Source organism: Bubalus kerabau, chromosome 1 (assembly GCF_029407905.1).
Source record: "Bubalus kerabau isolate K-KA32 ecotype Philippines breed swamp buffalo chromosome 1, PCC_UOA_SB_1v2, whole genome shotgun sequence".
Lineage (NCBI taxonomy): Eukaryota > Metazoa > Chordata > Mammalia > Artiodactyla > Bovidae > Bubalus > Bubalus kerabau.
The window spans coordinates 10,857,513-10,881,914 of record NC_073624.1 but is presented as its reverse complement, the minus strand read 5'-3'; the positions used below and the strand labels follow the sequence as shown (position 1 = coordinate 10,881,914).

Here is a 24,402-nt window from a genome sequence, read left to right as displayed (position 1 = left end):
GAAGTCAAGTCGCTCAGTCGTGTCCGACTCTTTGCAACCCCATGGACTGTAGATTCTCCAGGCAAGAGTACTGGAATGGGTTGCCATTTCCTTCAGGGGATCTTCCCGGCCCAGGGATTGAACCTGGGTCTCCTGCATTCCAGGCATATGCTTTAACCTCTAAGGCACCAGGGAAAACCCGACACCAAAACCTGCATGAACTTGATCAAAAGAGAGGATTACTGAATTAACAAGCAGAACAGTGGTAGGTAAGGTGAAGTGTTCTAAGAGATAGTGAGGTTATTTGGTGCTTTAGGGCTTCTTTTACAACACTTTTAATTGCTCCTGGAAGAGAATCAGCCCCCTCCTGAGAAAATCTCTCTCTGCTGAGATGTACTGACTGATGTGTGTGTGTGTGACTGTTCCCACCGAGGTGAACCCTTTAAACCTGGGAGTTGTGTTTCCAGACGCTCGACGGCACTACCTGCATTTACTTTGCGCCCCCCTGCAGTTGTCAGCCTGAGGCCCAGCCTTGGGTGCTGTGCATTTGACACCGAACCGTGTAGCTGTTTTTCTTTTTTGGTAAGTTTGAACTCATGGAACAGAGAAGTGGTTTTGGCAACAAGAACGTGTTAGTACTTAGTTACTCATGTTCACATTCTTCCCCAGGACATCGTGTTCACAGTTAACACGGGTGTTTCTGTCACCAGTGGCCTGCGATCTGGAGCCGCACCCAGCATCAAATGCACGTGGAACACAAGCCCGGTCCTAGGCGACGCTTGCGGCTGGGAGCAGAGGAGGCTGTGCTGTGTTCTAAACGTGAGTGCTCCCTGGTTTCCCTCGGTGGGCGGTGATCGCTTTGTTGGTGTTTACTTGCTTGGCTGCACTGGGTCTTACTGGCAACATGTGGGCTGTTTTGTTGCCACGTGGGTTCAGTAGTTGGAGGGCTTCCACCCACCCCCCCCAACCCCGTGTGGGGTCTCAGTTCCCTGACCAGGGACTGAACCCGTGTCCCCTGCATTACAAGGCAGGTTATTAACCACTGGACCACCAGGAAGTCCCGATTGCTTTGGGTACTTATTGTATTCTGTCTCCAGGAAAGGAAACTGCCATAGATGCTGAATGTTTAAGTCTGTTCTTGCATCTTTCACGCCTAGAAACCTGTTCTGCCTGAAGCAGTTTCTTAGGCACAGGTGAGCAGGGGGGCAGGGCTGGAAGGTGCAAGGGTAAGATCACTAACAGATAGGCAGTAGCTGCCCCAGCAGCTTAAAATTTGTATCAAAATCTTGACTTCTCTCAAAGAGAAAAGAGTGCATTTAGTTACACTGGAGACTGGTTACCATGGGCCTTTAAATCACCTCTGTACCTTTATTTGAGTCCAGAACCTCTTGTGGTGTTTGGTCTTTAAACGGAAAGCCTGCACTTGCTTGGTATGAAGGCTGTTCACAGGGGAATTTCCCACTCTAAGGAGTACAGGGACTCCCCTCCAGCCCTCTCTGGTCCTCCTTGGACATGGCAGGCAGTGGCCCTTCGTTTTGGCTGCACCATGAGGCAGGTGGGATCTTAGTTCCTAATCAGGGGTCAGATCGAGGCCTCAGCAGTGGAAGCACAGTCTTAACTACTGGACCCCTGGGAAGTGCCACACTATTGTAAAATTAAAGTTGTTTTTTTAAAAACAACAAGTGTGTTCTTGTTTTCTCTCTGAACAGTTTGCTTTTATTTTCTGTTTTGGCTGAACCACAAGGCTTTTGGGATCTGTTCCCCAACCAGGGATCAAACCCAGGCTCCAGCAGTGGAAGTGCAGAGTCCTAACTACTGGACCACCAGGAAGTCCCAGTCTGCTTTTGGGTGACTTTCAGGTGGGGACCTTCCCGGCCAACAGCAGACAAAGGCACAGTGTGGGGGTGGATGCAGAAGAAATATCCACAGGTACACGTGAACATCTCCGTCCAAGTGCGCTAGCGCAGTAAGTCTTAAACAGCCCCGGGCTTTAAAGTGGTGAGGTGGCACTCCGTGATCGTCTCGGGCCGTCTTCTCTGAGCCTGGATCAGCGGCCGAAGCTCGTGTCCGTGGAGGCGGCAGCTACAGTGTTGACACCGCCTGCATCTTCACAGTCTGCTTTTGCCGAGTGGTCACTCAGTCCATCTGCTGGAGCGAGAGAGGAGGAGCTGGGGTGGGCCAGGGTCGCAGACCAGGACCCCACACGGGGGCCTCCAGGCCCACACTCAGCACCCGAGCAGCTCTACCGAGAGGTTCTGTTGCAGCCCTGCAGGGTCTGGAAGCTGTTTAAAAATGCTGCTCTCCTTCCACCAGTTAGCCTGGTTTGACGCCGAGTTGGCGTCACCCTCCGGTTGTAAATGCCTCTGTAACTTCACAGCTGTGCACAGAGAGTGCTTTCAAGGCTCATCAGTACGTAGTGAAAGAAAGGGTCAGACACCTGAGCAGTGCTGCCAACACACAAAGCTCCACTCACCAGTATCTTCAAGTTTACAGACAAGGTATGCCTACTTCCCTTCCAGCTGGTCTGTGAAACCAGACTTTCAATACCCTGGTTGGAGGACAAACGTGTGGTTTTTAACCCCCTTTCGACCTCTCACCCAAGGTAAAGCATGTGTTTAATTTAAACTATACCAGTCCATCCTAAAGGAAATCAGCCCTGAATATTCATTGGAAGGACTGATACTGAAACTCCAGTACTTTGGCCACCTGATGTGAAGAGCTGACTAATTTGAAAAGACCCTAATGCTGGGAAAGATTGAAGGTGGGAGGAGAAAGGAGCGACAGAAGATGAGATGGTTGGATGGCATCACGGACTCAATGGACATGAGTTTGAGTAAACTCTGGAAGTTGGTGATGGACAGGGAGGCCTGGTGTGCTGCAGTCCACAGGGTCGCTAAGAGTCGGATACGACTGAGCGACTGAACTGAACTGATGCTCATTTGTGAAAAGGTGGAGCTGAGAGAAGACCAGGGAAGCCCAGCTCGGGCGCGTCGCTTGTGCTTGCCCTTCCCCCATACTCCCACCTCTCAACAGCCTGTGACAGCTGCCATCTCAGAAACACGGCTGAGGAAGCTCGAAAGGCATTCACAGCCGCAACCATCTCCTCCATGACTCCCGCAGTGAGGATCCTAGAGCTCAGGGAGGGGGCAGGTGGGGGGAAGGGAGACCAAGGCTGGGCTCATCCACCACTGGGGCTTACATTTCGGACTAAGTTCCTCACATAGGCGAGGAGGTTCTGGTTGATGAAGGTCACTGTTGTGCGGAAGACATCTCGGAGCAAGGCTGGCGAGTGGTCGGCTATCTTTTTGGCCAAGAGCATGGTGAGCAGGAGCTGGGTCTTCTCGTGGTCCATGTCCGGAGGGCAGGTTTGCATGAGCTGTTCCAGCACAGCCGCCAGGCACTGCCTCCTGTCCTGCGCACGTGGAAGCGGGGTGTGGTTACCCATCACCTCCCACCGGGGCAGCCGTGGAAAATCCGGGGGCAGGTGTGCCCCCACCCAGGGCTGGGGCCAGCACACGGGTGCAGGGAGAGGCCTCCGTGAACCCCTGGACCCCAGAGGACCTTCCGCACCAACAGTGAGGTGGGGCGCCAGTGGCCTGGGAGCCACGATGGCCGGGAGGCTCCCTAAGTGGATGGCCTTCCTGGGGGCAGGAAGCTGACCGGCCGGGCCCGGCACGAGTGTGTTTCTGGCCCCGTTTGGGGAAGAGTCATACTCGTGACACTGAGGGTGTTGTCTCCCAACTCCTGAGCCTGATTCGAGGTTCAGGTTTTCAGAGGTCCGGTGACAGGTCTTCCGGGAGACAATTCTCTAAGCTGATTCTCCCCCCAGCTTCTGCGGAAGCTCACGCTGGTCTGTCCGCCAGGAGGCAGAGGACAGACCTCAGTGGCCCCGTGGTTTCCCCACTCACCTCCTCCGACAGGCTCCTGACACTGAAGCGTGAGGCCAGGCCGGCCACCATCCCTGGGTGGATGCTGCCCTCCAGCCTGTCCCCAATCTGGGCGAGCTGCCGGGCGACTTCACGGACTGCCTCCTCCTGACGCTCAGAATCTAACGTCCAGACGAGGCAGATTGAGGTGACGCCTGCTCACACCCTCCCCCGGGGCCCCCACAACTACTAGGGCGACTAGAGCAGCGGAGCGCTCACACGCGGCGAACAGCCATCGTCCAGCAAGTGGCGGCAACCTGTCGCCCCAGCGGCTGCCCCTGGGTCTGCTCCAAGGCACAGCGCCCCCCAACTCCGCACTTCCTTCCTAGTGCTCTGAGCTCCCCCCACCAGAAGAGAAGGTTCTGGGCTCGGGTGTTTTCGGCTGTGGGGCTCACTCGCAGCCACACAGCCCAGAGCTCAGTGGGCGCAGGACAGGCAAGTGCACACTCAGAGGGGCAGGCGCTGCGTCCCTCCTCCTGCCCCACGCGGCCCAGTGAGATGCCTGGACCTGGAGACATGCATGTAGTCCCCTCCTGCCCCCAGAACCCCCCACGTGCCCGCCCTCTGCTCGGGGATGAGTCACCACCTCTGACCTGGACTACCTGGTTGACAGGACCACTCACCCCCAAGGTGCCACTGCAGCCTGGCCCCCCTCTGGTTTGCTCCAGCTGCTGCCACCTCAGTGCCCCCTCGGCCTCCCCATCCAGCCGAGTGAACACGGCCAGGCCTGTCCTGTGCTTTACTGCCAAACAACATCAGGTTCCTGACCCACAGGCCAGTTTCCTACCTGAGGGCCCTGCCGTCTAAGGGTGGGGTGGTGAGAGGGGGGACCCCAGGGATAGCAAAGCTCCTTCTGCCCCCACACCTTCCTACTCTGTCCCCAAGGGGGCCCTGGCTGGTGGGGACCTCTTAAGAGGTGGCTCCAAGCCAGGCCTCCCGGGAACAGGCTGACTCACAACTTGAAAAGGCTCCCCGGGGAGTTCCCAAGGGGCTCCCGACGGCCTCCGTGGAGGCAGCACTGTGGTAAAAGCTGAAGCTGGGGGAACAGCCCAGCCCCAGGCACGAGCCCGGGGTCCCCACTGCCTGGTGACCGTGGAGGTTGGCGTGGCTGTAGCACACAGATGTGAGTCCATGGGGGACATTGATGCCACGAGGCCTCCGGAAGCTGAGTGGGTTTTCACTGATCAGACTCCAAGAGGCCTGCTCCATTGGACATGGGGGGCCGAGCCTGAAGGCCCCAGGGCCGAGGAGGCTGACCAGTGCCTACCTGTCTCCGCTTCCGCTGCCAAGGGGAAGTGGCTGCAGCGGTTGCCGTCCGTCTGCAGCTCGTCGTCATGGAACAGGCGCCCAGGCAACTCGTGACCCAGCGCCTCCAGCTCCCTCTGGAAGCAGGAGTGGGGGCAGCTCTGCAGGAAGCCCAGCAGCAGCAGGCTCGTGGTGCGCTCGTCCCCGGGGTCGGGGCCGTTGCTAACCTGCGAGGAGAGGATTGTGGGAACGTGGTCCTGGGCTGGCCTCACTGGTCCAAGGCCTGAGCACCCTCTAGGCAGGCAGGGGCCAGTGCACAGAGCCTCCCTCCTGCAGACGTCGAGAAAGGCTGCAACAGTGCAAGAGGTGATCCCCCGGAGGCAGGCTGGGCAGGCGCACGGGTCGGGGCCACCCCTGCTCGCCTCCGCTCCCATCGTCTCCTGAGTCCAGGATGGCACTGTGCTAAAGCAGATTTTCAGCACACCTGGGCGCTGGTGACCACGAACACCACCTGCCTCTGAGCAGGCCTGACCACCCTCAGGTGGGTAAGGCCCTGCCAGGCCCACAAACAGCACAGGGGGCAGGCGGGACGCTACAACCAGAAGAGCATGTGCGGGCAGGGCTGGGGTGAGAGGGTGTCTGGAGAGGCCAGGAACGCCTGGCTCACAGCCTGGGCCGGGACGGCCAAGAGGGGAAAGTAAAGATCCTAGTAAAATGTACTCGAGTCTTTAATATTTTTCATTAGAAAAGATTAGAAAAATACTGATTAATCAGAGGGACTTCCCTGGTGGCCCAGTAGCTAAGACTCGAAGCTTCCAGGGCAGGGGGTCCAGCTTGGGTTCAATCTGGGCAAGGAACTAGATCCCACATGCCTCAACTAAAAACCTCCTCACGTGCTGCAACAACGAAGATCAGTGCAGCAAGTGTGAAAAGGGAGGGAAAAAAAATCAGAGAACGCTTAGAGGACAGGTTTTAGAAGGCAAAGTGTTTGAAATAAAATGCATAAAATAAGTGCTTATGTATTGCTATGCAGCCTCTACTTCTCCAGAATTCGTCCTAAAAGGGGAAATGCACGTAACAGCTCTACTAAATCTTCGCAGGAGGCCAGGCAGTGCTGGCAGCTGAGGGGCTGCCGAAGGTGCTCCCTCTGCCTCAGGAGGCGTCCTGCCCGGGAGAGGAGGGGCTGTGGCGGCTGGACTGCATCCCCCAGAACCTGAGAGCAGGACCTAACTGGGAAGGGGGGGTCTTTGCAGATGTCATGCTGAGGCCAGGTCATCCTGATTCGGGGCTCTATTCTTGGACGGGGCTGAGGGAGAGCCAGTGGGGATATGGCCACGTGAGTAACTTAATGCTGCTGAGCTGAGTGCTTAACAAAGGTGAAAAATCAGAAAAATCTGTAAGAGGATGAAAATTCTGACAGCAGGGAGAAAGAGGAAGCTGATGGATGTCTCCCCACAAACCCAACTGTGGGGCACTCCCGTGTTGAGGGAAAAGGGGAAGCAAACCCCGGGAGCGAGTCACTGCATCCCCCCCACCCTGAGGCCATTGAGGTAAGCCGCACAGGGGCAGCTCCCCAAAACCCTCCTGCCTGAGTGGCTCCTGACCCGCCAGGCTGGGAAGCATAAGGCCCCGTGCCTGGCACAACGTTGCTCCAGAAGCTCCCACCAAGCACACCACCTCCCCAGTGCTGTCTGCTCAGATTCAGAAAGCTGGCCCACGTTCACAAGTCACCAGGAGGGCCCCAGACGCAGCCGCACCCAAAGGGCTGGAGGGGATGTGGAGGGAGGGCCCGCGGGGAGGGGGCGCCCCAAGACACCACACAAGCCAGGGTGGGAAGGAGATGGATGAGAGCTCCTGATTGGCTCGGCCACAGCTTCCCTTCTGAACCCTAAACCTGCTCAAGGACCCTACATCCTTGAACCCATCTTGCATTCCAGGATCGACCAGGCACAGGCAGTGAGCGGACAGGGGCTTGTGCGCTCCAGTCACCCCGGGCCCGCCCACCCCTGCCACGACCACCGCATCATCTGACCTTCAAATCCATGGCCTAAGCAGCTTCACGGGCTCCAGCTCACAGGATTCTGGGTGGACGGCCTGGAAGAGGACATGGAGGGTGGGCGTGGGGCCCCGCAGGGGATAACGGAGTCATCTGGGCCCTGGCTCCCCTCATCTGCACCCCGGGCCACACACCTGAGTTTCCTCGTAACTGAGACCAAGACCACCCCCCACCTCAGGTCCAGCCTCCCACCCTGAGCTCACTGGTCAGGCAGGCAGGGCCATCTGGCTCCCAGACAGTTTCTAAGTGAACACTCAGAGCGCTGGGCTCCCTCCACAAGCAATTCCTAGACATTTCCACGGATCTGTCCCACTGCAGACCCTACCCGGCTGCCGGCCCCAAGGCACCGTGGCTGCACGGCAAGGTGTGTAACAGGAGGAGAAAGAATGTCTACCTGACAGTCACGGAAGACTAAGGCTTTGGGATGGTGTCAATTCCACACTAAACTGCATAGGTGAAAGCTCATCAGACCAAATCTTAGAAGATTATGCCCCCGACATGGTAAATATAGAAGACTGAGAGCTCTGTGTGCATCGTAGAGACACCCAGAGTAACAAGTGTCTGCAGATCAGTCTCAACAGAACAACCCGTTTTAAAATGTATGCACAGCATACTCTGTTTATACACAGCATTAGGCTAAACCCAATGAATTGCTGCTCTGTAGGGCAAAAAGTCAAACTTGGCAATTCCATATGGTTCCTACATACTCAGGAGGTTAAAAACAGAACAGAAAACCAGTTCACCTCCAGGAGACAGGAGCAGAAGATGTAAGACGTGGCAAGTATACACAGAAGAACTATACAAAAAAGATCTTAATGACCCAGATAACCACGATCCTGGAGCGTGAAGTCAAGGGGACCTTAGGAAGCATCATCATGAACAAAGCTAGTGGAGGTGATGGAATTCCAGCTGAGCTATTTCAAATCCTAAAAGATGCTGCTGTTCAAGTGTTGCACTCAATATGCCAGCAAATTTGGAAAACTCAGCAGTGGCCACAGGACTGGAAAAGGTCAGTTTTCATTCCAATCCCAAAGAAAGGCAATGCCAAAGAATCTTCAAACTACCACACAAATGCACTCATCTCACACGATAGCAAAGTAATGCTCAAAATTCTCCAAGCCAGGCTTCAACAGTACCCGAACTGAGAACTTCCAGATGTTCAAGCTGGATTTAGAAAAGGCAAAGGAACCAGAGATCAAATTGCCAACATCTACTGGATCATCGAAAAAGCAAGAGAATTCCAGAAAAACATCTGCTTCATTGATTATGTTAAAGCCGTTGACTGTGTGGATCACAAAAAACTGTGGAAAATTCTTAGAGGTGGGAATAACAGACCATCTCACCTGCCTCCTGAGAAACCTGTATGCAGGGCAAGAAACAACAGTTAGAACTGGACATGGAACAACGGACTGGTTCCAAATTGAGAAAGGAGTATGTCAAGGCTGTATATTACCACCCTGCCTATTTAACTTATATGCAGAGTACATCATGTGAAATACCGGGCTGAATGAAGCACTAGCTGGAATCAATACTGCAGGGAGAAATATCAATAACCTCGGATATGCAGATGACACCACCCTTATGGCAGAAAGCAAAGAGGAAATAAAAGAGCCTCTTGATGAAGATGAAAGAGAATGAAAAAGCTGGCTGAAAATTCAACATTCAAAAAACAAAGATCACGGCATCTGGTCCCATCACTTCATGGGAAACATACGGGGAAACAATGGAAACAGTGAGAGACTTTACTTTCTTGGGCTCCAAAATCACTGCAGATGGTGACTGCAGCCATGAAATTAAAAGATGTTTGCTCCTTGGAAGAAAAGCTATGACTAACCTGCTGCTGCTGCTGCTAAGTCGCTTCAGTTGTGTCCGACTGTGTGTGACCCCATAGACAGCAACCCACCAGGCTCTGCCGTCTCTGGGATTCTCCAGGCAAGAACACTGGAGTGGGTTGCCATTTCCTTCTCCAATGCATGAAAGTGAAAAGTGAGAGTGAAGTCGCTCAGTCGTGTCTGACTCCACAACCCCATGGACTGCAGCCTACCAGGCTCCTCCGTCCATGGGATTCTCCAGGCAAGAGTACTGGAGTGGGGTGACATTGCCTTCTCCGATGACCAACCCAGACAGCATACTAAAAAGCAGAGACTTTATTTTGCTGACAAAGGTCCATCTAGCCAAAGCTATGATTTTCCAGTCATCATGTATGGATGTAAGAGCTGGACCATAAAGAAAGCTTAGCGCTGAAGAATTGATGCTTTTGAACTGTGGTATTGGAGAAGACTCTTGAGAGTCCCTTGGACTGCAAGGAGATCCAACCAGTCAATCCTAAAGGAAATCAGTCCTGAATATTCAATGGAAGAACTGATGCTAAAGCTGAAGCTCCAATACTTTGGCCACCTGATGTGAAGAGCCAACTCCTTAGAAAAGACCCTGATGCTGGGAGAGATTGAGGGCAGGAAGAGAAGGGGACGACAGAGGGTGAGATGGTTGGATGGCATCCCTGTCACAAGGGACATGAGTTTGAGCCAGCTCCAGATGGTGAAGGACAGGGAGGCCTGGCGTGCTGCAGTCCATGGGGTCGCAAAGAGTCGGACACAACTGAGTGACTGAACAACAACACAAGGGCACAAGATCACCTTCCGTCTGGAAATTTTCACCAGGAACCTTGGGCTGGACTCTGCCACCCTGAGGGCAGAAGACAGGTGAAGCCGTGCTGTAGGGTCCACCACTTGTAGCTCCCCTAAACATGTGGGACTTGTCTGGAGCAAAGCAAGCCCGGTCAGGGGACTAGGGACACTGATCAGACACTCACACGTGGCAGACAAAGGAGGGGGGCAGTTCTGTGGGGCAGCCGTGGAGAGAGCTGGGGGCCTGCTGGCCAGGGCCACCTGTGTGATGGCCAGCCTGGCTGCACGTCACAGGCAGGAACGAAAATTAGGGAGCTGTCAGTGATCGTGTCTGGACTGTCCCAGAGAGCAGTCTGACTTGACCTCCCTGGGCTGGTCACTCTGTGTGAGTGGGTGACTGGTCACTGTGGGTGAGGACTGGGCAGGTTGCTCTGCCACCATCCACTTGTACATTCAGTCCTGGGCCCTCTGGTCATCTCAGGTTCCCTGGCCTGCAGGAGGCAACCTTCCTTTCCATCACAGTAGGTGGGGACCCTTGGCCCAGACTGGCTTTCCCGAGAGGCTCTACAGGCTTCGCTCCCTAAAAGGCAGCTCAGTTCTGAGACAAGTGGCATATCACAGCGGCTCACACAAGCACCATTCGGAGATAGGACATTCCCAGGAAGGCTCTTATTTTGTCAAATTATACTACATCCCGGTAAAAAGAACAAGGACTGTAGTGCAAATGTCCACGACGGGTGAGCAGACGAACACTGTGCCCATCACAGTGAGCCTCACTCAGCCTCAGAAAGAGGGAAATCCTGGCACCTGCACGCGGGACCCGGAGGACACTGTGCCAAGTGACAGGAGTCAGACCCCAAGGGCAGACCCCAAGTGGCCGGCAACCCGGGTGGTAAGACGCAGGGTTCTGGACGGGACGGTGGGGGTGCGGGGTCTCACTGCAGGTGGACATACATTTTCCCCCACATACAAAAAACAGGGAAACTGTGGCAACATGGAGGAACGCTGAGGACGTCACACCGAATGAAACAAGCCAGACACAGGAAGACACACACGGGCCGGCTCCACTTACACGAGCAATCATGTCCGTTTCTAGAGAATTACTAATTCCTTATTCATGCTACTGAGCTGCACACATAAAATGATTATATGTATAATTTTGCATCTGTTCCACCACAATGAAAAATGTTTGAAAAAAACTTCCTTTTGAACCTATGCAAGTAACAGTTTGTTGTTATTTAGTTCCTAAGTCATGTCTGACTGCTTGAAACGCCGTGGACAGTAGCCCGCCAGGCTCCTCTGTCTTTAGGGATTCCCCAGGCAAGAATACTGGAGTGGGTTGCCATTTCCTCCTCCAGGAGATCTTCCCGACTCACGAATCAAACCCAGGTCTCCTGTATTGCAGGTGGGTTCTTCGCTGTTGAGCCACCACACAAAATGAGGAAACTTAATTCTATCGGGGGGGACCAGATGTCAGTTCCATCTAACAGATGTGTATGGACTACAGAGAGTTTCAGAAAGAGAAAGGCTCTTCATGTGTCTAGGGAACAAACACCATCTCAGCACCACTGCAAGCGAACCATCAGGTCCCCGCCGTGGCCTCACCCACTGCCTGCCTCCAGAAGAGCGCGGGGCCCCTCACCGCAGCTCCAGGCGCGGCTCTGAGTTGCTGAAGCCTGTTTTTGCAGTAGCACTAGTTCAGAGTGCCCGGTACTACCACTTGCATGAGCCTCTGAGTCTGTCCTCTACTGCGGATACACACCGAAAAGCCCCGAGTCGCCTCCAGAGGGCAGGGCTTGCCAGCGGTGACTCACAGACTTCTCCGAGAGCAGACGGGACAGGGTCGGAGTCTCTTGTGATCTGTGTTCCCCTGAGAATAAACAGATTATGGACAGCGACGGCGTCCCCATGGAGCAAGAGTTTCTGCAACACTCACATGAGTGTTACATTTTCCTGTAAACTAGACCAAGGAAGCGTGAGCCAGCCCCTCTTCAGACAGCTGCTCTTCCCACAGTAACACGTCAAACAAAGCTGATTACATAATCGCTCTTTTTAGAAGATGAACAGCCTGTGGGATTCTCTGGGAAGTCTCAATGACAGTTGTAGGTGTAAAAGATATCCTGAAAACAACGTCTTTCCTCTAAATTCAGGGTCCAACCTCCAGAAGCACCATCAGAGCCCGCTTGGTCATTTACGACGGGGTCAGGGATGCCTGCGGAACAGGGCACAGTTGTCAGTGAACTAAGAACCCCTTAGCTCCTCGTAAGTGATGAACCTTTGCTCTTGGTGGGACTGTTTTTCCCTTTAGAACATAAAGCATCAAAAATTATTGTTTTAGGGCTTCCCAGGTGGTGGGTGCAGTGGTTAGGATTCCATGCTTCCAATGCAGGGGGCCCAGGTTCAAGCCCTGGTCTGGGAACTAAGTTCCCGCAAGCTATGCGGTGAGGCCCAAAATCCAAAAACAAACAAACAAACCAAGCAAACTTTCATAGCTTCTTTTCAGTCTCAGACATTTGAGATTTGCAACATTATGAAACCACGTTCTCACTAAAAGCTTTGTTCTGTAACGCACTGTATTAAAAATGTTAACAAGCAATGGACACTGATACATCCAAACGTATCAACAATATTTTAAAATTTTCTCCAGTTTTACTTTCTAACACAGAAAATAGATAAAACCCGGTTAATCAAAAGCTTTTCAGGGTCCTCAGTCATTTTTGTGTGTAAAAAAGTCTTAGAGACCAAAAGGTTGGAGGGGAGGAACTAGACCTTTCCCTTGAAAATAAAAGCATATCTATTAACACAACAGTTTTCTCTGCCATCCATTTTAATTAAGATACTTAACCAAAGTGACTGACTCTTTCACAGAGAATCAGGTGACTAGGTCTCACACGGTTCAGATGTCACTTCCCAGCCACACACATCCTGAGCTTCCCCCAGGCGCACACACACTCAGTGATGCCAGCCAACGACAAAGCCCTGCTGAGAACACTGAAAACACTTAAAATACACCTGGTACCCAATGCTTTTGGATCCTGTCTTATTTAGAAATCGCCTGGGTATACAATGATTGCCATCATTAATTCAGTGTTCACGCTGTAATCTGGAATACTGTTAAAAACACTGTCAGAATTCTATTCAGTTTAGTTGAAAACAAATTTACATTTCTCGTAACTTTAAACACTAAGAATAGTATCAGTTGATTTGAGAAGGAAATCTATAGAAGTTTGCAGGGGGTGGAGGTGGGGCAGAGAGGAACCAATTAGCATATAATATACAATTTACTAGTATAGTGAATATTGATTACTACATGTAATCAACATTAAGTATTGATTTATCAGTAATATTGATAAATCAGAGAAAACACAGCTTTTTAAAATCCAAAATTATTAATTTATCCTCATTTGTCAAAGATTTACCTTAACTATGTGAACCTGTACTCTTCTTTTTATACAGAGATATAGTTGATGTACAGTATTATATAAGTTACAGGTATGCAACATAGTATCCACCGTTTTTAAAGGTTATACTACTTCATAATTACTATAAAATACTACGTTCCTGTGGTATGCGGCAGTGCCCTTGGAGCTCACGTATTCTACGCTCCATTGTTTCTCTCTTAACCCCTAACCCCATCGTGCTCCCCCCTCCCTCTCCCCACTGCCAGTGGTTTAGTTGCTAAGTCGTGTCCAACTCTTGTGACCCCGTGGACCGTAGCCTGCCAGGATCCTCTGTCCATGGGATTCTCTAGGCGAGAGTACTAGAGTGGGCTGCCATTTCCTTCTCCAGGGGATCTTCCTGACCCAGGAATCAAACCTGGGTCTCCTACATTGTAGGCAGATTCTTTACCATCTGAGCCACCAGGGAAGCCCACTCCCCACTGGTAACCACTGGTTTGTTTTCTGTATCTGTGAGTGTTTGTGAACATATGTTCTTAAAACGTTTCTGAGTTTGTTTTGGTGTATTTTTAATTTTTTGAAAGTCTAAAGTATTTAAACTATTAGAAATGAGATTTCCTGATTTCATGGAAATTTAAGATAAATTTGACTTTCATAAACATATTTAAGTCCAAAAGCCAATGAGGACACAGTTCTTCCAATTTAAGATACTTTACAACCAAACTCCTCAATGATGAAAAAAATGCTTCCCACATTTACACACCAAGAGGCAAAGGTCTTTCTGAATAGCAGACACACAGACAGCACCCAGCTTTGGTCCCACAAGTTCCGCGCCAAGTCAAGAGCAAACGCAGAAACGCCAAGGCTCACGCGTCCAGATGCAAGGACTGGTTCCCTGTGGTGGCACAAAATTATGAACTGAGCTCAAAAGACCAAGGACACAAACCGCCATCTGACCACCCGGATTCTCTGTCCTCTCCTGCTCGACACAGAGCAGACCTCCCACGTCTCCCACAAGGACACAGTCAGCAAGACCACCAGTGGAGAAACTTGTCCACGTGCGCAAACCTGAAACCCAGCCAAACACTCTCTAGACAGAGCTGTTCCACTGGCCTGAGACACGGCCTCTGGGGCCAAGTCCACCAGGCATGCTTTCGGGCATGGCTCCAAAACTGCCAACACAGAGAAATGGCAAAACCATGATTTTCCCACAAACATAGAACAATAAAATGAAATATGCCCAAGATTTTATTTAGCTCATTAATTAATGAAGAAACCAGTAAGATGATTCAGCCAGTTTCTGAAAACACGGGTTTGTATGGCCACTGCCAGTTCCACTCAGATCACCTGTGCCAGTCCTTCCCCTGAAGCGAGTGAATGGAAGCGAGCGGGAGCCCAGCCCAGCACCCATGTGGGCTCCTTCTGACGACTCACCCGGGACACACTGGGGCCCCACTTCCACCAAGCACCGCCTGGACTCGCTGGAGTGTGGGACGCCAATCTCCGCCTCCTCTGTGCTGGGCTTCCCCACAGACCCCACCACTCGCTCACCTGCTCCCCTACTCGGTCCCTGCTCCATCTTAAGGCCTGGGGACCACTGGTTTTCAACCGTGGCTGCACACACTGGCATCAACAGAGAGGCTGTAAGACATCCCGATTAGACAAGAGCTCACATGTGGAAACATCCAACGAATCCACTAAAATAGCCCAGCAAGTAACAAGTGAGTTCACCAACACTGCAGGACACAGACCACGTACGCCCACTGTACTTGTGTGTGCCAGCGATTAGCATCTGAAAGAGAAACAGAACTAGGACAGCAGTGAGAAAAGTTAAATACTCTGGAACACGTTGGACAGAAGAAGCGTTAAGAGCTGTACCCTGAAAACTGTGCATGCTTTTCGTTGCAGAAAAGCACAGATCCAAATAAGCGGGCTCATTCCGGTCCACAAGCTGGAAAAACACCCACGGACTCAACAGGATCCCCGCAAGCTCCCACCAGGCTTTTTCACAGAAAGAGAGAAATGGTTCCTCTTTCATAAGGAAATGCAAGGGGCACAGAATAGCCAATGAGAAAAAGAACAAAGCTGGTAGACTCACTCCCCAACTTCAAGACATGACTGACTGACAGGAATTGAGACCGTGTGGTACCAGCAGTGGCGCAGAAGTCCAGAAACAAAGCCCAATGCCTGCAGCGCATCCGCCTCCGACAAAGGGGTCAGCGGTACTGAGACAACTGGTATCACGGGAGCAAAAGCATCAACTGAGGCCCCTCCCTCGTATTATACACAAAATCTACCTCAGAACAGATCACAGAAGAGAACAAAGAAATAAAACTTTACGGCCTTGGATGAGGCAGTGATTTCTTAGATACGACACCATATAAGAGAGAAGAACAAGCCATACAAAATGAAAAATAGACAAACTGAACTTCTTGATAATTAAACCTTGGCACTTCAAAGGACATAAGCAATAAAAAGACAATCCACAGAATGGGAAAAAAAATGCTTGCAAGTAATTCATCAGACAAGAGACTAGTACTCAAAACATATAAAGAATTCTTGTAACAATAAAAACACATTTCAACTGGAAACTGGGTGAAAGATTTTAACAGGATCCAAAGACATACAGATGGTCAACAGCACAGGTGAAGAGGCTCAACATCACTAACCACTGCTGCTAAGCTGCTGAGTCACTTCAGTCGTGTCCGACTCTGTGTGACCCCACTACAGAAATGCTCATCAAACCGCAATGAAGGGGAATTTCCTGGTGGTTAGGGCTCCCTGGTCAGGGAACTAAAATCTTTACTAAAAGCCAAGCATAAAGTGCAAAGGAAGGGAGGGAGGAAGTAAGAACAGAAAGAAAAGTGAATGTGAAGACTCACTTTCACATCCACTAGGAGGGCTAGAATCGAAAGGTGACAGCAAGAGGCAGCAAAGACGCGGCTCAGCCGGGACTCCACACCACGTGCACAGATCTCCCGGGGGCAGGGCGGCGTGGAAAACAGTGCGGACGCTTTGGAAGTTTTGCAACTCCTCAGAATGTTAGGCTTCCCTGGTGGCGCAGATAGTAAATAGTCTGCCTGCAATGCAGGAGACCTGTGTTTGATCCCTGGGTCGGGAAGACTCTTCATTCTTTCCAGAATGTTAAGAGTTATCACATGACCCAGAAATTCCACTCCTAGCTATGTATACACACAACAGAAATGAAGACACACGCTCACGTGAACGCTCGTCATGACGTTATCCAAAGTAACCAAAAGTCGAATGTCTATCAACTGTTGAATGGATAAGGAAAATGTAGTAGATCCATAAAATGGAATATTATTTGACCATAAAAAGGGAGTGAATTTCTCATACAGGCTGCAACATGGATGAACTCTGAAACATGAAGCTGAGTGAGTCACAGAAAACCAGAGTTCATTCATGGAATGATTCATGGTATGGTTCCATTGATGTGAACTTCCCAGAACTGGTGAATCCACAGAGGAAAAAGTGTTGCCTGGGGCTGTGGGGATGAAGGGACTGGGGGTAACCGATGATGTGCGTGGTTTCTTCTGGGGCTGTTGAGACATTCTAAAATTAGACTGTGGTGATGGCCGCACAACTTTGCAAATACACTGGAAACCACTTCGAGTTTGCAAATTTTATAGCATAGGAAATATCTCAAAAAAGGGTTTTAGAAAAACGCAGCCTGAAGGAGGGGACAGTGAGATAAGTGGGGGAGCCACCCCACACACAGGCCCTGGAAGTGCAACTCCCCTACCCCACCAGGCGCTCCAAGTCCAGTGTCCGTGTCTCCCGCTGCCCTGCCCTCCCTGGCCCCCAACAGATGTGTGCACAGGGGGTGGGGCAAGATGACCCGTGGGGGCCAGGCGTCCTGAAGCCCCCCTGGGGCGTCAAGGTCCACCTCTGCAATAACTACTCTCCCCTCAGAGCCACAGAAAAGCAAAGGGATGTCTCCATGGCCTTCTGGTGAGCAGGAGCCCTGGACCCAGAAGAGGCCTCTCCTCACGTGTGGCAGCTTGCTCCTGGCTGCCACCTCCCTCCCCAAGGACAGAAGGTTTTCATGCACCGGAAGGTCACCAGCCCCTCTTAACCCTGCTGCGTGACTCAGAGGGCACTGGTTCCCTCCCCTGCCCAAGCTGACAGGACACTAGCAGGCAGAGGGTGACTGCAAACGAGCCACCTCCTTGCCATCTAAGTGGGTGGCTTCCAGGATGCTGGGCACTGTACACAAGAGCCAACAAGAACTCAATTTTCACAGAACCTCCAGAAGTGGTTGCTCTGTAGTCCATCCAGGTGCTCATGTTTGCTATTCACGGGCAACTTTCCCATTCAGTCCAGCACAGCAGGAAGAAAAGAGGAAGGAAACACATCAGGAAAAGGAGGAAAGGAAGGAGGGAAGGGCTGGGTTCCGGGCGGGGATTGGGGACCGGGAGGCCAGGACAGTTGTTGGAGAACAGCCCCAACAAGGGTCCAGGGTCCAGGCACCAGCCCAATGCTTTCCCCACCCCCACAGCTGCCAGCAGGGAGGGATGTGCAGAAAGGCAGGGCCCTGCCCACATCCCACCACCCCCCACCTCACCCCCGGCTCTACCAGGTCCAGAGGTACCAGGCAAGGCACATCGGGAACCCAGGCAGCCCACTCCAACCAGAAGAGCCGGACTCTGAGGTCACAGGCTTGGATCAGTGTGTGTGGCACTGTGAACTCTGTCACAGGCTTGTCCTCAGGTGAGCACTCACGTGACCTCTGGGGGCCCAGCCAGGTGAGCACTGGAGGTCCAGTGGGCAGGCACTCCACGCCCGCATTCCCTCCACCAGACACCCACCACCAGAGATGCAGCCACAGGAGCACTGGCCACAGCTCTGGAGCAAGGCTTCTGAGGGTCCACTGCCCAGAGGCAGTGTCCCAGAACCCCAGCACAGCACTCGGTCCGGGATCAGGACCCAGGCCCCTCTCCCTAAAGCGGCAAAAAAACAGCAGCAATATCGCTCACCACCTCCAGCGCTGCCAGGACCCTGGCCCTGGGAGGCCGGTCACCCTCATCGTTCCTCCTCGGGGCTGGGGCTCCCTAGCGGGCCATTCTCCTCTGCAATGAGTGGGACCTCCAGTCCTGGGTCTGGGAAAGCCTGGGAGCAGAGCCCCCTCCCCAGCACCTCAGAGTCCATCTCAGATGGACTGATTCAAGACAACAGGAACAGGACCCAGTCCCTGTTCGGGCAGCTCTTTGCTCCAGAGCCTCCATATCCCCCGAGTCCCACGGTCGCCATTCCCACCACACAGCACGGGATCCGCGCAGCCCCCCCGAGCCCCGCCCAGAGACGACCGACCCTTCCAGGCCGCCCCTCTGGCCACCCCATCCGCTTCCCCCGGTGCCATCCTAGAGCCACCTCGATCTCAGCAGCCGACGGGCTCCTCCCACCCTCCCCAGACTCGACCACAGACTCTCTTCCAGGACTAGGGGGCCCGAGCTCAGGCTTTGCCCAGAGATGGCAGGGACGCAGGTCCAGGAGGGCCCCCTTCCCGACCCACCCAGGCCCCGACGGCGGGACCGAGATTGGAACCACTTGCCCCTGCGGAGGCCGCCGAGGAGGCCTGGGCAGCAGACAGACCCGCAGGTAGGGCACAGCCGTGGGGGGAGGGGGGAATCGCCCAGAAACGTCTCCGTGGTGAGGCCCCCTCAGTGAAGACCACCCCCTCAGTGAAGACCACCCCTCCGGGTGACAAGCACCCTCCCCGTGAGGGCTCTCCTACCCCAGCAGCGCAGGGCGTCCCGCGCCCGGCCTGTCGGCCGAGGTCTCGCCCTCCCGGGGTGTCCGGTCATTACTTCACTCCATAAACCTACCTTCATCGCCCGCAGCACGCCCAGTGCGGCGCGAGCCGGGGAGGCGCCTGGACCCGCGGCCGCCCCACGCGGAAGGAGCAGCGGGACGGAGCACGGGGTCGGGAGAGGGGAGCCAGGGGGCCGGGGGCGCAGACGGCAGGTGTCAGGATATACTCACCTCCACCGCAGTGCGAGGCGGCAGGACGGCAGCGCGACGTAGCGCACGGGGCGCGCGCGGGAAAGACCACGTCCCGGGGGCGGGGCGCGCAGCCGCCGTGGGCCCACTTCCCGTAGTTTCCGCCCCGCCCACACCGGCCACGGTCCCAACCCATCACATTCCCCAAAGAGCTCCGCGGCCCCGCCCCGCCCCGCCCCCCGGTGCCAGGAGGCTTAGCGCCGAGAAGCAGGAACAGAGGCCGAGAGGGACGAGGGCAGTCGCTAGACGGGAACTCAGGAATAGAAACCAAACTTGACAAACAAAAAGACCGGAAGGAAATATAACCAGAAACCATCGACTGCTTACAGTAAAGTTACAAAGTCACTGGATTTTTCTTTTTGTACTTTCCACTTTTTCTTAAATGACTGTGGCCCCAATTTTACAATGAATGAAAGCTATGTAACAAAGGTCACATAATGGAGCAGATTTCAAATGTAGGCTGTGTTATCCACGTCCCAGCTTGGCTTCTCTATCAGAACTGCGTATCCAAGTGGTTAAAGTATACACAGCAAGTAATTCTTTTAAATGGAGCTCCTGGCAGCCAACACAAGAGAGACAGAGGGACAGATTTCACATCCTACAAGCAAAGGACAAAGCTGCCAATTTCCACTGCACAGGAGTCCGGCTTTATCTCACACCTAACTTTAAAGGAACTCTCTGGCTTTTATGTGCACCTGTGGAGGAAGTGTGAACAGGGACGATCTAGGAAATCTGAACAAGGGCACGTTCATGACAATCAACACAGGACTGTGTGAAGGGAGAACAGCACAAGCCACCCGTCGGGGCCCCAGCTCAGCACTCTCTCCCCGAAGTGGCTGGAAACAGACCCCGGTACCTGGCCGCTGAGGCCGCCTGCATAAGCCATTAGCCACCCCAACCCCCACCCCCGCTACATTCTAGGGCAACAAATGCATTGCCAGTACGCCATGGGGCCCAGCCAGGCCCAATCATGTTCCCTAAAAGCTGCTCCCGGGCTTTCACTGCAGTTTTGTCAGGAGGAGTATAACTTCTAACCAGTGCATACAACCAGTCGTCCTTCCAGCCTCAGCACCAGCTCGCACTCACCCGTTCTGAGTGACAGACGGACGACATGCCTCTCGGTCTCCTTACCCAGGCCTCTGACTGTGACTTCACTTTCAAAAAAGTGTACTAACCCTTGTGTACTGATGCAGGGAATGTCAGTTGGTGCAGACACTATGGAAATTCATTGAAAAATTAAGAACAGAACTACTATATGATCTAGCAATTCTGCATCTGGGTATTTATCCAAAACAATGAAATCACTATCTTGAAAAGCTATCTGTACCTCTACATTCACTGTAGCATTATTTACAATAGCCAAGGTACAGGGACAACCTCAATGTCCAAGGGCTGATAAACCAGTAACGAAGATGTGTGTGTATGTGTGTGTGTGTGTGTGTATATATATATATATGGAATACTGTTCAGCCATAAATGGGAGTTCCTGCTCTTTGCAAGAATATGGATGGACCGTGAGGGCATTATGCTTAGTGAGATAAGTCAGAGAAAAACAAATGCTGTGTGATCTCACTTACATGTGGAATCTAAAAACACCTAAACTCAGATAAGAAAACAGACTGGTGGTTTCCAGAGGCAGGGTGGGTGTGAGTGGTGTATGGTGAAGGGGGTCGAAAGACACAAACGTCCAGTTATAAAACAAATATGTCTCGGGAATGAAATATTCTGCGTGGGGACCGGTTAACACTGTTGTGTTGTGTACATGAAAGTTGCTGGGACAGTAGACCTTACAGGTTTTCATCCAGAGAAAAAAAAATGTCAGGATGTGAGGTGATGGATGTTAACTAGACCAACTGGTGATCGATTTGCAACGTGTACAAATACCAAGCCGTTATGTGGGTGGCCAGGAGTCAGAAGCAAGGGGTTGGAAGGTGATCCAGGCAGAGGGTGCTGGGTTCTGAAGGGACAGGAAGAGGAGAGGGACACAGGGATGTCCCCTACCTTCCTCCTGAGCTGCTTCTACCATGGAGCCTGGGCTGGGCAGACAAGCCAAGGGCCCTGGGAGCCTGCAGGACTGAGGTCAGGACTCTGAGGGGCTGTGCACACGGTTGCTGCTGTTTTGATGGGCTCGTGTCCCTTGAAACCTAGGAAGTGAGGCCTGACTTCCCAAAAACAAATCCCTTTGGGGTGGGGGCTCTAGGCGGCAGCTGGGCTCATGCCCCACCCCTGGGTGCCCCTCCCAAGATGCCCCTGTCCTGCCTCTAGGGATCCCAGACACCACTTCCTCACACCTGGCACCCAGCTGACTCCTAATCTGTGGGGTCAAGCCTTCCTCCATTCCTGGCACACCAGCGCTTCACTGCAGGGATCAGCACTGACAGTCAGTTCCTGCAGGTTGGGCCCTCTCAGCTCTAGACCATCAGCCAGACCAGCAGAGTCTGGGAGAGCACTTTCCGGAACCAGGGCCCTCCAGGGTCCTCCTCTATGCTCCCTGCCCCGCTCTGAGGGGCCACTGTGGGAGGCCAGGGAGAGGAGGCTGAGGGCGAGTGGCTGATTGGAAGGGGCCACCACTCTGTCCATGGAGAAAGGTCTGGGGCTGGGAGGGGGTGGACCAGCTCCCAACCTCCAAGGTGCTTTCCCACCAAGACAGAGTCGAGGTTCTGGACCTTGAAGGACAGGCAGCAGAGTCAGGAGAGAGGACTGTAGTGCAAATCCTGCTGGTGGAGACGGGGAGGAGAGCTGCTGGCCCTGGAGCGGGCAAAGCTCCAGCCAACAACCAACATTAACCAGGGAGGCCTCCACCCTGGGAACCAGAGCAGAGTCACTTCCACAGGACTGCTTGCTGCCTGAGAAAACTCCATAGTGACCCTCCGGGCTCTGCGGCCTGGCTGCGGTCAGAACGGACTCCAGCGAAGAGCCCAGGTGACACCAGCGGGTGCCTAGTTGTTCCGACACGTCGTTTCACCCCTCACCCTCCCACCCAGCTTCTCCAGCAACAGAGGTGAGCCTCCTCCCACCACCCCACCCCAGGGCCCCTGGGCGACGCTGGAGGAGCGGCTGTCCTCAGCCTGGACAAAGAGCTCGGGGCAGAAGGCCCTGTTCCTCTGCCCACTCCTTCCAGACCTGCGGCAGAGGAGGGAGTGGAGGTTGTTGGGGGCGGGGACGCTGGGGGCTGTTGAGACATGGCAGCCTGGCCCCACTGGACGCCCACTAGTAGGGGGGCCCGCAGGGGCTTTAATGGGGGAGTCCTGCCCCGAAGATGTGCATTTGCTTATTGAGTGGGAAAGAGATCCTCTTCCACACAGAAGGAGAAATAGCACCTGCCTTTAGCCCTGCCATTCCTCCCTGCTCCCCTCCTTCCCGCCAAGGACACGGTCACCACCAACAGGCCTCATCATTGTTTACCTCTGTGACCCTCCCTAGGAGGGTGAGGACACCTGGCTCTTCTGGAGGCTTCTTTCGGACATCTCCCCACTGGAGAACCTGGCAGCCCAGGCTGCTCTCTGGAGCTTCCAGGAAGGGGGATGGAGGCCTTCTGGGGGTCCCCTCCAGCTGACTGTGGAAGGCCCAGCATCATCCAGCCTCATGGTCTCCTGGTGGTGGCCCCTCGGAACGTCCTAGGACACTGTCTGTGCAGAGCAGTAAACTAAGTTCCTGGGATGAAACAGAGATTCAGGCCAACATTTAAAATCATCACTAGGAAACTGCAACTCTGCAGGCTCTGCAGACCGTGTGAGGTAGCCCTGGGCTGGAGGGACCAGCTCCCCTGTCCTCCTGGGTCTCCGACCTTCCAAGAACATCAAGTCACGCCAGGTGAGGCATCTGCAAGATGCAGGAGCCTCAGCCCTTCAGGGCCTTTGGGGACTAGTCTCCAGGAACCAGGCCGTGCACTGTTGGGGTAAGGTCCTTGGCTTGGATCCCATCCAGCCCGGTACCACCCAAGAACCAGAACCTGGCTGAGAGGCCACGTGGGGATGGGGCGGTGTGCACTCCGGCCGCTGTCTCCCTCTGTGTCTTCCTGCGAACAGGTGCCTCCTCAGGCCCGCAGCATCTGGGGCTCCACTGCCAGGTGAAGTCCCAGCTGCCAGGCCACCTCGGGGAGGGGACATGGGAGGTGGGGCTGCCACCAAACGCCACCTGCCAAGCCCGCAGCCACAGGCCATCTGGGAGCCATGCTGGAGGCCCATGTGTCCTGCCCTGGCCCAGCTATCAGGATGGAAGGCTTCCTTCCTCCTCACTGAGCATCCCATGGGGAGAGTCTTCTGGTCAGAGAGACAGCCTGTGTGTGCTTCCCACTTCCCACTGCAGCTCCTATGACAGGGCCGTGGACACCAGGCTGTAGACAGACTTGGAGCCACAGATGAGGTGGGTCCTCGCAGGGGAACAGTAGCAGCTCCAGGCAGCTTGCCCTCTGCTGTCAGCCTGAAGCCACCATCGCCTCCTGCCATGTGGGCACCTATGAACCGCAGCCAACCCTGCCTGTCTCCAGCTCTAATCAAGGGCCCTGAGGAACCAAAGGGGGTCAGCATGGCCCCTCCCCTGCAGGCACCGGCCCAACCCAGACCTCCTGCCCAGAACCTCGGGCCACGCTGACTCTTTTCTGCCCAACGCCCACACAGTGCCAGACTCTCTGGGAAGCAGCTGCCTTGTTCAGTGCTGACCCACCCACTGCCACTGCGGAGGGCAGCCTGTGCCCTGGGGATTCACCGGGAGGAACGAGGCGCCACAACCCTGCGGTCAGCACACCAAGGAGTGCACAGGGGCCAGGATGTCAGGCCTCTCCCAGCCCCTGCACCCCACATGCACTTGGGGAGGTCAACACATCTCAACGACTTACGCCTGGAGGCTGCAGACCCTCCTGGCACTGGGCTGTGGGCCTCAGGGTCACCCTGACAAGGAGGACACTCTGCTGGCCCAGCTCTTAAGGGCAGCCTTGTACCCTCTGGTTGCTCCAAACACCCACTCAAGGGATTTCAGTGGGTGACCAAGACAGGATAATGTGAACAAAAATAAAGCTGGCTGAAAAAGCACAAAGGGTGCACTCTTCAAACCCACAGGCACGCTGCTGCCGTGTGTGGACACCATCCCTGAAGGGCAGTGCCTGGGGTCCTATCAACTTCAGGAGAGCGACTTAAGAAATACACCCTGCA

General features: G+C 53.8%; 1 protein-coding gene across 6 annotated transcripts; it reads right to left on the bottom strand.

Moving 5' to 3' along the window:
- Window positions 1-1,666: 1,666 nt before the first annotated feature.
- BID (BH3 interacting domain death agonist) lies at window positions 1,667-19,333 on the bottom strand. Of its 6 annotated transcripts, none has more exons than XM_055567596.1 (6): window positions 19,235-19,333; window positions 7,183-7,244; window positions 5,173-5,377; window positions 3,888-4,027; window positions 3,179-3,391; window positions 1,667-2,127 (listed from the first exon to the last, which is right to left on the bottom strand). In XM_055567596.1, the coding sequence occupies exons 2-6, from the start codon at window positions 7,192-7,194 to the stop codon at window positions 2,116-2,118; spliced, it is 582 nt and encodes a 193-aa protein (XP_055423571.1). In that variant the 5' UTR covers window positions 7,195-7,244; window positions 19,235-19,333; the 3' UTR covers window positions 1,667-2,115. The 6 variants fall into 6 exon arrangements, with proteins under 6 accessions (XP_055423571.1, XP_055423585.1, XP_055423577.1 ...); XM_055567610.1 differs by having other exon boundaries at window positions 1,667-2,124; XM_055567602.1 differs by lacking the exon at window positions 19,235-19,333 and adding an exon at window positions 19,078-19,226.
- Between the last annotated feature and the right edge of the window lie 5,069 nt (window positions 19,334-24,402).

Bases quoted from the DNA above. Each gene is read 5' to 3' on its own strand.
- BID (XM_055567596.1), bottom strand. The intron at 4,028-5,172 runs GTAGGCACTGGT...TCTGGACGTTAG, and splicing joins GGCAGCGGAAGCGGAGACAG to ATTCTGAGCGTCAGGAGGAG. The intron at 3,392-3,887 runs GTGAGTGGGGAA...CCACGTGCGCAG, and splicing joins TCAGGAGCCTGTCGGAGGAG to GACAGGAGGCAGTGCCTGGC.